Source organism: Grammomys surdaster, unplaced genomic scaffold (genome assembly GCF_004785775.1).
Source record: "Grammomys surdaster isolate TR1022 unplaced genomic scaffold, NIH_TR_1.0 331, whole genome shotgun sequence".
Classification (NCBI taxonomy): Eukaryota; Metazoa; Chordata; class Mammalia; order Rodentia; family Muridae; genus Grammomys; species Grammomys surdaster.
The window spans coordinates 53,109-69,194 of NW_021604750.1; the positions used below are offsets into that span (position 1 = coordinate 53,109).

A 16,086-nucleotide genomic window follows, 5' to 3' on the forward strand; every position below is an offset into this window, starting at 1 on the left:
CTCTCCCAGGTTCACTCCTCCTTCACTCAGTCTCTCCTCCCTGTCTCCTTCCCCACCTCCCTCTCTCCCAGGTTCACTCCTCCTTCACTCAGTCTCTCCTCCCTCTTCCCTTCCCCACCTCCCTCTCTCCCAGGTTCACTCCTCCTTCACTGTCCTTTAGAAAAGAGGGACACAAACCAAACAGTAAGAATAGGCATATAACACCACAATAAAGGCTGGATGAGGCAACCCATCAGGGTGAAAAGGGTCCCATAAGTAGGCAAAAAAAGGACCCTATAGGAGTCTGACTTAGGTCCTCTACATATTCATTATGGCTGAGTAGCTTGATCTTCTTGTGGGTCTCCTAACAGTGAGAGTGGGGGCTGTCTCTATCGTGTCATTTTATCACTTGATAACCGCGGAAAATGTAAATAATTGACATTTTTGCTTTAAAAGTTCTATAACAAAGAGATCAGTTTTGAAACTTTGTTAACTTATAGATCTTTGCAAGCTTGAGAATGTTCATGAAATGTTCTCATTTGAGGAGCAATTTTTGGTAAATGCTATTCTACCACCTCAGGTTTAAATTTTCCAAATGCCTGTAAGAGGCTTATCACCCTTATCTATACTTGTCTGTATCTACTTGCTATGGTGGCCAGATTACTGCATGGGCTCAGTACATGATGACGTTAATCTAACATGATGTCTATAGTTTTGTAACCATTTGATAATATAGCAACAAGTAATTTATCAGTATGTTAAATTAAATAGGTTACAGAACAGTCTCTCAGTTATCAATACCATTACCAGAAGACAATATTCTTTAAAAGCCTTTTTTCAAATAGACATTTATGTTATGGGGGTTTTGCTTTTGTAATCTGAGTGACATTTAAGGTTTTCTAAGGTGTATACTTCAGACTCTTCATGGTATGCCGAAAGCCTATGTTCCATGTTGATATGGAATCAGTTTAAGTCAGTGTTTCTTAACTCCCTGAGGAAGACAAGTTTTATCTACTACCCTTCATTTGGGCGTCCCTGGTAAAGGGAACCACTGTTACTAGTGCTGTATTATATCCCTTAGCAGATGTGTTTGGGCAGAAAACAAACAAACACAGGGAAGCATTAGGTTTCAAATTTATTTGTTTTAAAATACAATCAATTATGGCATACATAAGTCCCAAAAGTAATATGATAAATGTGTAAGTTACTCCATACTTTGCAACTAAGATGAACATCTCAATATTCTGATAATCAGAAAAGCTTCGTAACATCTTATAGGAACAAAGAAGAAACAGGCTAGCAAGAGAACTACCTTCAGCTGTATCACGAGACAAGGTAAATAAATAAAAATGTTTTCATAGTATATTCCCTACACCCAAAGGTCAGCCTTAGCTGGGTGTATTTCTTTGTGAAAATGTATTTTTCTTCCTGTCTCTAATACTTTAAGGAGTGTACATAAGTTTTTAAAAGCTTTGAATAATTTAAAAAGAAAGGTGGCTTTTAAGTGTCAAGGTTTCTTTTTTAAGATTCTTATTTGGTCAGCAATGAATGACTTTGTCATAAGGGCGTTTGAAAGACAGGGAAGACAACTATAGATATCATAGATTTTAATTTTTGGCAGTAACTTTCAACAGTTGTTAAACCCACATCTCCCCCCATCCCACAAAAAAGTAGCAGCAGTCACTGTTGGATTTGGGTTTTCTTACTTGTTCATCCACAGAAAAGCTTAACAGTGACAATGGTGTAGGAGGTAAAGCAGAACATACACACACAGAGCTCCATGGTTACCTCTGGTTTTACATTACTTTACTAATTCATTATAGAGAGGAATTTTGTCTATAAAATGTTTCCAAATGCATTTTTGGCATCCTTGATTTTTTTTTTCCCCCTGCATTTTTGCCTTTAGTCTTCTAAAGTTCCAAGTGCTTTGGCACCTGCCTCCCAGGAGCCCTCCCCTGCTGCTTCTGCTGAGGCTGATGGCAAGGTCTGTTCTGATTCCTAATCTAAGCCTGCATGCCTAGTTTGGAGACGGTACACTGAATAAAACAGTATTGATATAGGATACTATGTTAGACTGTTAGCCTGATCCAAATTTTAAAATTGTATAACAAAGTATATATCAAAGTATCGTTGACATGTTTTCCTTTGCTTGCTATATAGAAGATATATGCAGAAAAATAATTATAAAAGTTATCTACTTTAAAATTTTCAAGCCATTGCTATTTAAATCTTGCTTGTTAAATTGCATGTTTTAACATATCTTTTAACAGTTAATTCAGGACAACAGAAGAGAAACTAAAAATGTGAGTCTCTTGCTTCAGATGGAAATGTCGGTGCCTTTGGTTCTTACTAAAACACTCAAGTTCATCAAGAACCTGTTTGTACAGTGCCCTCCATTTTTTGTTGTCTGTGTTATGGTCTTAATGTTCCTTTTATCTAACCCTTGTAAGGTGGCATTAGTCTAGCTTTAGCACCATCTTAACTACTGACAATAGCCTCTCCTACTGCTGTTTTTCCAAGATGAGTTTGCAATGTCCTCTTTCTAAAGACTTCAGAGATGGAGCTGGGCATGGTGGCACATGCTTTAAATTCCAGTTCCTGGGAGGCAGAGGCAGGTGGATTTCTGAGTTTGAGGCCAGCCTTGTCTACAGAGTGAGTGCCATGACAGCCAGAGCTACATAGAAAAACCCTGTATCAAAAAAAAAAAAAAAAAGATTCCAGAGATGGAAATGGTGCTGGGGACATTTCCTCTGTAAAGGTCTCACCTCTCCGGTGCTTTCTGTTTCCATCAGTGTCTGTTGGAACTCTAACATAGAGTTTCACATGTGCTTTCAAAGCTTAAGCAAATTCAAAACATGGGAATTGAGAGTTTAAGGCTTGTCAATTCTTGGTAATAGTTTTCACAGAAAACCATGTGTAGGATATGCAGACCTATTTCTTCCACTACTTACTTTCTAGGTTTAAGTTTCTCACCCTCTGATCTTTACAGACGTCTCCATCTTTCAGCTGTGGTCTCCAGAGAACCATAGAAATCACTGCATACGTTTTATTTCATTCATGGCTCACTTTCCTTATGATTTCATTTATCATAATTCATGTGTATTTATTTAATAAACACTAAAAATGTGATTATCTATATACAGGCATCGCTTACTATTTTTTTTTGACACTTTGACAGATTCTTATTTGAATGATTTCCCAAACTGTTGTTTTTCTTACCAGTACCATAGCACTCTTCGATTACATTTGTATGTTTCAATCTGCTATTACATTTATAAGATCTTAAAGAGGATCTAAAACCATCTCTTAAACGGTGATGTGTTTTGTTTTTCCCACTATAGTATGTAGGCAGTTTTTTCTCTTAAAAGTCAAGACCACATAAAATAAGGTTGTAAGGGTAGCAGTGGATTCTCTCTCTGCATCTCTTTCTCAGGAGTACAGACTATGAGGGAGATGTGTTGTGCTTATGTTACAGTTCACATTTTAGGTAGCTTAGTAATGTGATAGTTAGGTCTATGGATTTTATGAAAGACGTCTACTTTTACTTTTGACTATCAAGGATAGTGAAAACCGTAGTAAACTAGTTTTAGAAATATGTAGAGCTCACAGAACTGTAAGATCAAAGTTCAATGGTTAAGTGTTTAAGATTACTTTGATGAGTAAGGACAAGTTCTGTTTCTTGTGTGTGCATTTATTTAATTTAGTGTTTGAGGGATGATGAAAGATACAAAGCTTTGGAAAGTAATAATCAATAAAAAGTAATTAAATAGTACCTGAATAGGCTATTGGCTTACAAACAGCTTCAAACAGAATCTCTCGGGTTTTTAGTGACAAATGCCACCATTATTTCTGACATCATTATCTGTTTGAATAAATTCCAGATAGGTGCTACCTGTATGTTCTAGATTGCCATCAAAGAAAATGAACTTCATTTGTTGTTAAATATACAGGGTATAGGTTTGGAACATGTGTTTTCAGGTCGCATCTGCAGGTGGTGGGATTGGAGACGGAGGTCAGGAACCAACAACAGGCAACTGGAGAGGAATGCTGAAAACTTCAAAAGCTGAAGAATTACTTGCTGAAGAAAAATCAAAACCAATCCCAATTATGCCAGCAAGTCCACAAAAAGGCCATGCTGTCAATTTGCTAGATGTGGTAAGCCACCATAATTCTGTTTAAATCTACAAGCGAATCAAGTTAGTAGTGGACACTATCTAAACAGAAGAAATTAAAGTCACCAATATTTTTAACTTTTAAATATTAAATGTTGTACTATTTTTCCCTCTTTTAGCCAGTTCCAGTTGCCCGAAAACTGTCTGCCCGAGAACAACGAGATTGTGAGGTGATTGAGAGACTCATCAAGTCGTATTTTCTAATTGTCAGAAAGAATATTCAAGACAGGTTAGTATTATTTAAAACGTAAATACTACTGGATGAGTTCATGATTTAAAAAAAATCATACATTACAATTTTTAGATTACCTTTGATTCTAAATATTAACATTAACTGTGATAGCAAGACTTAGTCTGTTGACATGGAATGATTAGAATATTATGTACCAGCTGAAAAAAACTAGCAATAAAAGGATGTAGGAATAGTGATATGTCTGCAGTCACAGGTTAGGAAGATTGCCAGTAGCTCCTCTGCTGGGGAGGAGACTTTGTATCCCACACCCCCTCTACTCATGCGGAAATGTGGTCTGGTTTAGGCTTGCACCAATCTTGTGCATGCTGTCACAACTGCTGAATTCATATTTACAGCTACACTACTGTGTCCAAAAATGTTTCCTTGTCATCCACCACCTCTTCTGCAATGGTTCTTGATCCTTGGGAGGAGATACAGGAGCTCCACTTAGGGCAGAACATTATACAATGTCTTATTCTCTGCATCTTGGCCTCTATGGATCTCTAATGTTAATCACCATCTATAACCAACAACTTCTCAAATGAGAGTTGAGAGATGTGCAATCTATGGGTATTAAATTAGGTCGTTAGGAACTGGTTTAATGCTGTGTCCATTATGTATAATAATAGTGGTAGGTTCTCTTCTGGGGTCTCTTTGTCTAGCCATAGCTTTTTGGCCCCGTAATTGTGCCAGGTGTGGGATTTATCTTGTAGTTCAGGCCTTAAGTCTCGCCTACTTGTCAGTGTGTTTTAAAGCTTGTTCATATTACAGCATGGATCCTGTTCACAATTGACTTCCTTTCTACAGTTGACTATATACTGTATTATATACCATTCATCACTCTGAATATTTTATTATTTCAGTTTGGGCTATTAAGAATAATGATCATTGTTGTGTTTATATATGGGATAAGTGAGATGAATGAAGCTAAAATATCAAGGATTGTGACTTTGCTTAATACTTCATTGAATGAACACTTGGAGAGTATCTATTTTACTAAGTATATTAAATATTCAGTGTTCTTATTTAACTTCATTACTTTACAGAGCCATACTCTAGTTACTAAAGTCTAAATCAATGGTTCTTAACGTTCTTAACTTAAATGGTTTCTTAACTTTATCTTGTGGTGACACAAACCATAAAATTATTTTGTTGCTACTTACTAACTGTAATGTTGCTAGTTATGAATAATAATGTAAATATCTAATATACAGGATATCTGATACGCAGCCCCTGTGGAAAGCTCATTTGATTTCCAAAGGTGTCGCAACTCACAGGTTGAGAACCACTAATCTAAATTTGTGAAAATAGAATTGTTACCACCAAAAGTTCATGATTTGACCTTGCTTTGCAGTGTCCCAAAGGCAGTAATGCATTTTTTGGTTAATCATGTGAAAGATACTCTTCAGAGTGAATTAGTTGGGCAGCTGTATAAGTCATCCTTATTAGATGACCTTCTGACTGAATCTGAGGACATGGCACAGCGAAGAAAAGAAGCAGCTGATATGCTGAAGGTAACTGTGAAATTGTTCTCGGTTTTTCTCCTGGGATGTACACATACACATGCAAGATATTAAAATTACATTCTGATTTTGTCCCCCTCACACACTGGTATTTGATTAGACTTAAGATTTCAAAACAGATGCTACTTTTTTTTTAAGCATTGAAAAATGGAGAAATTTCTTTTCAAAATCCAGATTAACATTCTAAACTTCAGCTTTTATTTCTTTTAATTCAGGCATTACAAGGAGCCAGTCAAATTATTGCTGAAATCCGAGAGACTCATCTTTGGTGAACAGAGCTGTTTGATATCCACACTTTGCTGACTTGAACCTGCTAGCTACTGCCTACCTGAGTAGAAGTTTATTTATGAACTTTTGTGTATTGTAGTGTATGAATTTGCTTATGTGAAGACTGGCTATAAGCTGAAAAGTATATTATTCATTACAAAACAAATCACATGTTTAATTCACATTTTTCAAGTTTCCTATACTGTATATCAAGTCTGTCTGTTTCAGTCAAACTTACAAGAACAATTGATGTTCTAGTTGTACAAAGCAATTTGCCTGTGCATATGATGACCCACATAACCTTTTTTTAGTCTTAAAGCTGCAGCCATAGTCCTCAGAAAGGAAGCTCCAGGACATTTCATGACTACAATGCATGCACTAGAGATGGAGCCTGACAAGTTCCTCACATAATCAATGTATCCACCTAGCCTTCATTTTTATAGTCTTAAAAACAAACAAAACTATAACTTTTGCAGTTTTAAGAAATATATAAGATCTGAAAGACTCTTAAAGATGTAGGAACAGACTGTGTAATTAATGGCTCCTGAGTCTACACTGACCTGGTGTACTAGAAATTAAAATATACTTTGATTCAAAATAAGCCTGAAGATATGAATTGACTTTCTGCATTGACAACAACTATTGGGAACTTTCTTACTAACAATGGCTAGTCCTGTTAGTCTCTAAAAGATCCAATGATAACCTAAATTTCCCTTATTTACAAATACAGCAATTACAATCCAGATACACCCTTAAAGTGGGACACTTACATTGGGCTCCAAGACTCACAGTTAAGTGGGACCTAAAATTCTAGTCTGTATCCACTGGTAATAGCTACTTTAGTTCCATGCCAACAGAATACATTAGACTAATGGTATGAAAATACTAGTGGACCTTTGTTAAAGAAAAATACCTGGACATACACCTATGGACATACACCTTATGGACTACTAAACTGTATTCAAGGGTTGAGGGTGATGTTTACAACCTATTTTGTGAAAACTGCCTGTTCAACTCAGGTTGTAACCTAAGCATTAAAAAATTTTCTGACCTAGCTGGGCGGTTGGTGGTGCACCCCTTTAATCCCATCACTTGGGAGGCAAAGGCAGGTGGTTCAAGGCCAGCTTGTTCTACAGAGTTGAGTTCCAAGACAACCAGAACTACACAGAGAAACCCTATCTTGAGCCCCCTCCCAAAAAATCTGAAACCTAAGTAGAAATCTTCGATTTATCTAGTTGTCTCTGACCAAGTGATACATTCATGTTATAAATATTAAAATTCTTTTCAGGTTATGGTCAGGCATCTTATAAAACACATAAACAAAGAAACAGAAACAAATACAGAAACAAAGAAACAGAAACAAAGAAACAAAGAAAACAGAACATGTTATCTTTAGTTTATGATGCCCACTGAACAATCTCAAAAACATAAAGGCAGTCTGATACAGTGAGTACACACTGCCTAAATGTGTGAGCATTCTTAAAAAAAAAATATCTTGTTAATCCAACTATTAGGTATCCATGATTTATTTTTTAAGAGAGATAACTACCACTGTAGCCTTTTGAATTTGTAAGGAGAAAGAAATGCACCTTTATCCAACATTTCAGACGATTTTAAATGGACGATGTTAGCTTTAAAAACATGCTATGATAATGTACTTGTTAGCACGACACACTTTGTACAAAGAAAAACAAGCAAGAAATGTAGGGAAAGGGGAAGCTTCCTTTGTGTGCTTTTACACTGAGTTGTGTTCTGAAACATGGAGATAATTTCTGGTATATTTATAAGACCACTGTATGTTCTATGTAAATAAAAATGCTGGTGTGAAATGGCATTAAAGTTTGCCAATAAGTGAATTCTTCCTGACTTGCCTCAAAAAAAAGTTTAAATAACTGCATCTTTACAATATCTAAATCTACTTTATAATGTAACAATTTACTGTACCAAAAGTTTGATGCCATTTTTCCTATTAGGTAATCACCATCAAGGCCTTGTTGTAACAAGACATCTCCATGTCTACAGATGAAGACAGAAACTTCTTCCAAGTAATCCAAGGATGAATGCTCAGAATGGGAACATTACACTTTTCTCCAAGACATCCAGAAGCTGATCAACAGTTTATGTTTCACCCCTATGTACATTGGGGTGGTACTATCTTGATTTTTACAGAAACCATTTTGGAGAATTAACTTGACTCGTGTATACAAACCTGAACTAGTTTGACCTTAAAACTTCCTATATCTTTGCTGTTCTTAATGACTGCATACTTTTGGTTTCTTAAAACATCTGCCGTAGAGCCAGGCGGTGGTGGTGTACGCCTTTAATCCCAGCACTTGGGAGGCAGAGGCAGGCGGATTTCTGAGTTTGAGGCCAGCCTGGTCTACAGAGTGAGTTCCAGGACAGCCAGGGCTACACAGAGAAACCCTGTCTCAAAAAAACAAAAAAATATAAAATAAAAATCTGCTGGAGGAATCCATTGACAGAAATGGGCAATTATAAGTAAATGAATTATTGAAACACAGACAAGGAAGTGGAAAACTAAACTACAAATGAAGTCTGGTACTGATTGGTGTTTTGTTTGAGAAAAAAACTATTTTGTACTACAGTTTCTATTGGGAACTACTGCCACATCTAACTCCTTTTTAAGAATTCTGTTTGCTTATTAGCATCAATCAGAAGTTTAAATTTGTAACAGATTTCTCACATCTCAACAAACATTAGAAGCTTGGCTAGTTCTTAGAGCTACGTAACACTACTACAGTTAGTTAAGTGCTCTGCACCTTACCTACTGTGTAACTATACTATAGTCGTTTCCACTGCACCAGTCCTTCAGCCCAACGAGCAAGAAGAATCATTCTTGCATAAAGAAATGAACTATAATTAAATAACACTTTATTTTTGAAATGCACAGAAGTGTTTACATTGTGAGGGGGCCTTGAACACACTCCACTCTTGGGATTCTGGAGACCTCCACATGTTGATGATGGACAAATGTAGACAAAACCTTTCACAGCTGAAGCCATTTTACAATGTAGAAATTCCTTTTTCCTATTTTAAGTAAGGAAAGTCCATTCTTGAGAATATGCTGTCCAATTACTAAAACACCCTCAGGATTTGTTACCTGTCTGTGATTTATACTGACTCCACCTTCTGTTATCATCCGATACCTGAAAATAGAAAGGTTTTATAACTAGGCGCACTTTGTCACCATCACCTGACCTGACTTCTACCTTTAACTTGAGGTAAGGTGTCTGTGCTCATCTGAACTTATACTGTAGCTCAGGCGGCAGTTTAAAGTTGCGATCTTCCTGCTGCACTTCCCAAGTATCTGAGATTACACCACCAGGCTCAAATATATCAGCTTTTGACACATTCACCTCATTATGGTTTTTAATGGGGATTCACTTTGAGAATTTATCTATTCTTGTGGAGAAAAACTCCCAGAATAATTCCTAAAAACAAAAAAGAATAATTTTGCTTTTAAAATATGCTACCCATAGATACAGGTGATAAAAATCCCAACTTGAATCTTTAGAAATGATAGGAACTGGAAAATACTGAGACTATGAACTAATACTGTTTAAAATAAAAACAAAATTCTTTAATTAGCTGATTTCATAAATGGGAAATCAGTAGCTAGTTTAATGAGTATATGCTAAAAGTAGGTTTAACTGAATTTTACATCCAATTTATTCAATAAAGTTCTTACTGTGTGCTAAACAAATATTAGTATTAAAGAGAGAGAAGGACGGGGGCACACTGACTGAGTCAGAAGCTCTGGGAACTTCCTTGACATATAAGGTGTTAAGACACTGAATGACAGCAGGATGTTGACAAGGAGAGGAAATAGAAGGGACCCTTGAAAGGGGCATGAGTTACTAAACAGTTAAGCAGATCAGTGAACACAGCTTTATAAAATCAAGCCAACAACAAAATTCTATTTACAAGTGTATTTCTTCTAGGCAGGCTGTTTTCAGGCTGAATATTATATAGGCCAACCCTATTTATGGTATGAAAAATGCAGCATTCTGACTCTGGCTAATTTGGGTGATTTAAGTAGAGGTACAACTTAGTTATCAGTAAATTAGTTATCAGCAAAGTTCATAAGGAAATTCATAAAACTAGACAATATACAGAGAATTTGACTCCAGGGTTAAATTTGGCACATTTTATGTAAACCAATATATTAGGGAATAAGTAAATCCGGCTGAGTGGTACGTCATGAACAGGGAGATGGTATTGCCTACAAACACAATTTGGATCTCACTGGAGAGGCAAACATTCCAAAACAAATGAAAGAAAGCAACGAACAAATGTCACTCATGTAATAACCATGGCCAAGTGACAGTTACTTTATGTACAGTGTCCAATAGATGAGGCACTTGGGTTTTCTGGTTATTACTTTTCCTTCTACCTGTTGCTGTTTAGTTATAAATGGACATTACATTCCATATTGCTTCTTACAGAGCAAACATATTCCCTAATATGGTAGAACTAAGGAATTGCAATATGCCATTTATTTCTACAAAAGAAAATGTAATTCTCCAGAATAGTCTCTAGTTTAATAAAGTTCTTTTTCTATTCTCATTTCTTTTCAGTAATTAAATTTTAAAATAGATCCTATCCTCCAAAACCCTACAGGCTGAGTATGAGGGACAAATCTTTTCACTTCTCTGAACAAATCCCAGTGAAACACTGAAGGAGTCCTACAAGGAGGTCAAGGTATTTTCTGCTGTATGAACTCCTGGTTTGACTTTATTGTTCTGCTTAGCCTAACTTCTGCAAGAAATGAGTTACATTAAAAGCACTATCAGGAAAACACCCTGGAAACATGCTGTGAAATGCAGCATTTCACAGTGAATTAAGAATCACAAAGTATAACCTTACCCTCGGGGACCATCAGGAATGGCATTTGCTTTACGGCATGTATCTATGACACTTGTTCCAGGGTCGAGAACTAATTCAGAAAATGAAGCTTCTCTAAACAGTTCTTTTAACTCTTGGTCAGACATGACCTCCAGTGCCTCTATGCTGCTATGGTAAAGGGCTTGTGTACACCTGAAAAACAAAGCTACATTAGGGACTGTTTCACCCCCAAACCCACACACACCACCAAATATCTATAGAGTGCCCACTGTGTTCCAGAGTATAATGTTTCAGCAGCATACCTATTTTGTGTAATTCACTAACTTAAAGACTTACCCAGTAAAGACAATGTAAAAATACTTAAGTTAAATACAGTACAGGTTAGTAATCCATAAGAAACTCTTAAAAGATCATCTCCAATTTTTCTTGTCTATCCTAACTTTCATTACTAACTTTCATTAAGTATTAACTTCTCTCAGCATTCCTTAGTTGCCTGTAGTTCTTTGTTGAGGGGTGGGGCCTCATGAGACTTCTCCCTTGACATGCATACATACATGTTTAGGCAGTCATACCACAGTATTGTGGGTAAAGCTTCCTGTCATTTCCAGGACAAACAATTTAACAGCCAATATCCCAGTCCTATGGCTCTTACACTCTTTCCTCCCCTTCTTCCAAGATGTTCTCTGAGCCTTATGTGTAGGAGTTGTGTTGTAGATACATCAAGCTAGAACTATTAACTAGATCATTAACTTTCTAAAGCCAACCTTTTAGCAGAGTCCAGACCTTCTTGTCCGTGAACAAGCTTTGTTACTTCTGCAGCAAGTCTTTTCTGAGCAACTCGTTTTTCTGGTTCTTTGACATGTAGCTGCATAATGTGATCAATCTCTGGGAGGGGAAGGAAAGTGAAAAGCTTCAGGTACCTGCAGGACAAGAGATAAAACATTCCATGTGCATCTACTAGCTTGTCTTGGGAAGAAAAATCCTAAATTCACTTTTGAATTTATTAATGAAAAACTGTACAATGTACTTAAATGGTACACTAAGACAATCCCGATGGGCATATTTTTTAATACTTATTTCCCATTTTCCTTAAGTAACAAAATGGTGCAGAAATGTATGCCTACTAAGCATACTTTGACATTTTTGTTATGTATATTCTTAAAATTTGGTATGATGGGGCTGGAGAGCTGGCTCAACAGTTAAGAACACTGACTGCTCTTCCAGAGGTCCTGAGTTCAATTCCCAGCAAGCACATGGTGACTCACAAACCATCTGTAATGGGATCTGATGCCACCTTCTGGTGTGTCTTGAAACACACATGGTGTACTCATATAAATAAAATAAATCTTGCCGGGCAGTGATGGCGCACATTTTTAATCCCAGCACTTGGGAGGCAGAGACAGGCGGATTTCTGAGTTCGAGGCCAGCCTGGTCCACAGAGTGAGTTCCAGGACAGCCAGGGCTATACAGAGAAACTCTGTCTCGAAAAACCAAAATAAATAAATAAATAAATAAATAAATAAATCTTTAAAAAAAAAAAGAGTATTCCATATGTTAACTTTTGCAAAATGCTATGAAGAAAAAAGCACATATCACAAAGCTTAGTGAACCATTATAAAGCAAACACCTATGAAATCATCCTCTTACATACAAGATTATGAGTAAAATAATGCAAACTGCATTTTTATTTCTAACTTACTTTGGCACACGAGCATATTCAGACTTATGTCACAAGCACAGCTTTCAAAGCTATTAATATTCTGTGATTTATTGTGGCCATTGTATCTACTTTTGAACATATGCTAATCATGCCACCAATACCTTCATATTTTTGTTAGTACACACATGCATGAATTTCTGTTAGGCATGTATCCAGTAGAGGTTATGTTAGACCAGTTTATGTACAAATTTATTTTAGTAAGGATTGGCAACTATTATTTCAAAAATCTCTTAAGTTTACTCTCATCACTCTGGAATAGTTGGTACTGTCATTGGTGGTGCAACAGGAGACATAGACTAACACATCTGACTGAGAAGTTCTCTTCCCCCTTTGAAATCTGCATTCAGGTAAAGCTGGATCCTTGATTATACAACAGAAGACTTGAGGACCAGCAAGAATGAAACAAAATTAAAGATTAAGGTACAGTACACAATTTAGACTCACATGAATAGGCATCTTCACAACAGCTACCTACATACAGGATTCTATAGCTAAGTTACACACCTCAAAAGATGTAAGAGGTAGAACATTGCATTCTTTTTTTCTCCAGACCTGGGATGTAGCTCAATGGTTAAGCACCTACCTAATAGCCGTTCAGCCCTGAGTTCAACTCTAGTATTGTAAAAATAAACAAAATTGGGGCTGGAGAGATGGCTCAGTGGTTAAGAGCACTGACTGCTCTTCCAGAGGTCCTGAGTTCAAATCCCAGCAACCACATGGTGGCTCACAACCACCCATAATAAGATTCGATGCCTTCTTCTGGTGTGTCTGAAGACAGCTGTAGTGTACTCATAAATAAAATAAATAAATCTTTTAAAAAAATAAATAAAATTATGACAGTTAAAGACAATATCCTGTGACACAATAATTTACACCTTAAATAGAATCAATGAAAAAAACACCTACAAAGAAAAAGATTCACTATCTAAAACTGAATCATAACTACATATTAATTTTTCTCAGCTGCCTATTAAAAGCTTACCTCTCTACAGAATCATCTTGCTGTCTGATAAAGAACTGATAAAGTTCAAAAGGTGAGGTTTTCTCTCTGTTTAGCCAAACTGCGTTGCCTGCAGACTTTCCCAGCTTTGCTCCAGTTGTATTTGTAATTAGAGGTACAGTGATTCCGAACACATCTTCTCCAGTCAACCTACACATACATTCATAGTATTCTGTTAAGCACAGTTAGTTCCACCAAGCACAGTACAGATTTAAATCTGGTTACTTTATGTTTTTAAAAGTCTTTCTCAGTCTGGTCCTCAAGAACTATACAAACAGGCACTTTACATGTGTCATGCTTAAGTGCAATTGTAGCTTCTGAGCAAGTCAACAGGAAGTGAGTCTTGAAAGATAAGGTAGAAAAATGACAAAACTGGAGGAAGGGGCACCAGAAGGGTACATTTAGGAGGTGGCTTTTAATATTTTTAAATGAGTTTTGTCGTGTAGAGCCAGCCCTGCACTCTATATTCCTCAAGAAAATGCTGTGAAAATCTTTATGGGGGCAAAAGGCTAAATTAATGCGCAGAGCTCTAAACAGAAGTCCAATTATTTTCAGGATAAATAATTTCTCAAGTTAGAAACCGAAGGTGACTTAGGGAAAACAGACACAATCCAAATCTTGAATATTGGTCTGCTTCCAGCAGCTCTACAGTATGTCCATAATTGAGGCCTTCTAACTCGCAAGAGCAGTATCTTACAATCTTCCTAACGAATAACACACTACTATTGTGTATTCGTCCCCGGGTTTCTGTAGGCTCTAATAATTCCAGCTTACTTGTGGATGAACTCGTAGCCAGACATAATGTTGCCCATCTGGTCTGATCCGCCCAGCTGGACCCGGCATCCATAGTTCTGGAAAAGGTAATAGAAGTCATAGGCCTGGAGCACCTGGTAAAAGAACTCCGCCAAGCTCATGCCCTCGGGGCTCTTGAGACGAGCCTGCACGCTCAGTCGGCTCAGCAGAGTGCCCATGCGGAAGTGGCCGCCCACCGTGGCCAGAAAATCCACTAGGTGCTGCTTCTGGAACCAGGCAGCGTTGTCGAGCACCGTGAAAGTGCCCCAGGGCCGCCCGTCCGCGAAGAGGCGCGCATGGTTGGCCGCCACGGTCTCGAGCCCTCGCTGCAGGGCGCACGCGTTGGCCCGCACGCACTCCGCGCTCAGCGCCTCGCGCCCCTTGGTCCGGCCGCTGGGGTCTCCCAGAAGAGCCGTGGAGCCGCCCACGAGCGCGATCACGTTGTGGCCGGCTCGCTGGAAGTGGAATAGACCCAACAAAGTTAACAGGTGCCCCACGTGAAGCGAATCGCCCGTGGGGTCGAAACCGCAGTACACCGTCTGGGGCGACGAGCCCGCCCTGCGGCGGTCAAAGAGTTCGGGGAGCTCTGTCTTCGTGCCGCTCTCCGGGAAGAATTCCTTGAACAGGCCGCGGGCCCTTGGTGCTACCAGCAATCCCCGCGTGTCCAGGCGCACCGTACGCGGCCCTCGTGGCCAGACCCTCGTCTGCGGAACGCGGTACAGGAGTCTCAGCATGGGCGACGCCATCTTGCGGTACCCGCAAGGCATGCCGGACCTCTGTCGCCCTGCGACCGCGGGCGCCTCAATGTCTCTCTACGCATGCTCGGGCGGGGCGGGAGGCCTGTCTGAGTAAGCTTTGGTGTTGTGTTCTATTGTGGAATGTGGACCGAGAGTTCCATCTTGCGGTCCCCATTGTTACTCTGTAATTTCATCCCGCTTTTCTCAGTGAGGATGGCATGATAGTACTTCCTGTCTCACAGCTGTGGCGGTATAGTAAACGCTCTACAAGTGTTTACTGTCATTTAAATGATCATGCAAAAAGCTTGTGATGCACAAGTCCCTTAAGTGTTGGATCTGTAGAAAGAATTCGGACTAATGTGGAGATGAAATTTGTTTGTACCAGTTTCCCTAGTTAATGAGAGCCTCAGCACAGTACAAGTACACACACACACACACACACACACACACACGTCTTTAATGTGTGTCCTAAAGGTGGCAGTGTCCTCCTAGCTACAGCGAGAGGAAAGTCAATACAGGAAAGGACTCCCTGTTAGAATTCTGTCTAAACTCCACCTCCACAGTTACCTGGCAACAGCCAGGCATGCTCCTCCCCACAGTTACCTGGCAACAGCCTGGTAGGCCTGGTCCACTATAAAAGGGGCTGCTTGCCCCCTCCTCCCTCTCTCTCTCTTGATCTCTTGCCTCTAGCTTCTCTCTGTCCCCTCCCCCCTCCCCCCTTCCCGTACCCCTCTCTCCATGTGGTCATGGCTGGCCTCTACTTCTCTTTTCTCTCTCTCTCTCTCTCTCTCTCTCTCT

The 16,086-nt window shown here is 38.6% G+C and overlaps 2 protein-coding genes across 4 annotated transcripts in view; one reads left to right on the forward strand and one right to left on the reverse strand.

Annotated features, from left to right (window-relative positions):
• Dnm1l (dynamin 1 like) overlaps nt 1–9,081 on the forward strand; it is a 54,997-nt gene extending 45,916 nt beyond the window's left edge. Inside the window, exons 14-20 of one of the 3 annotated variants that reach the window (XM_028778267.1) lie at nt 1,258–1,314; nt 1,886–1,963; nt 2,250–2,282; nt 3,958–4,134; nt 4,271–4,380; nt 5,738–5,897; nt 6,122–9,081. In XM_028778267.1, coding sequence (XP_028634100.1) covers nt 1,258–1,314; nt 1,886–1,963; nt 2,250–2,282; nt 3,958–4,134; nt 4,271–4,380; nt 5,738–5,897; nt 6,122–6,178 — 672 coding nt within the window. In that variant the 3' untranslated portion in view covers nt 6,179–9,081. The remainder of the gene's footprint in view (nt 1–1,257; nt 1,315–1,885; nt 1,964–2,249; nt 2,283–3,957; nt 4,135–4,270; nt 4,381–5,737; nt 5,898–6,121) is intronic. The other 2 variants (XM_028778265.1, XM_028778266.1) reach the window with 2 other exon arrangements.
• Yars2 (tyrosyl-tRNA synthetase 2) lies at nt 9,044–15,323 on the reverse strand. The gene is made up of 5 exons (XM_028778268.1): nt 14,534–15,323; nt 13,742–13,909; nt 11,804–11,959; nt 11,061–11,231; nt 9,044–9,340 (listed from the first exon to the last, which is right to left on the reverse strand). Exons 1-5 carry the CDS (start codon nt 15,316–15,318, stop codon nt 9,181–9,183), a joined length of 1,440 nt encoding a protein of 479 aa, XP_028634101.1. The 5' UTR covers nt 15,319–15,323; the 3' UTR covers nt 9,044–9,180.
• Between the last annotated feature and the right edge of the window lie 763 nt (nt 15,324–16,086).

What these genes read in the sequence shown, in the direction of transcription:
- Yars2 (XM_028778268.1), bottom strand. Translation starts at nt 15,318, where the DNA reads ATGCCTTGCGGGTACCGCAAGATGGCGTCGCCCATGCTGAGACTCCTG. An exon ending in GGCTACGAGTTCATCCACAA is followed by an intron (nt 13,910 to 14,533) that starts GTAAGCTGGAAT and finishes ATGTATGTGTAG; the next exon opens with GTTGACTGGAGAAGATGTGT. An exon ending in GGTCTGGACTCTGCTAAAAG is followed by an intron (nt 11,232 to 11,803) that starts GTTGGCTTTAGA and finishes TTTGTTTTTCAG; the next exon opens with GTGTACACAAGCCCTTTACC.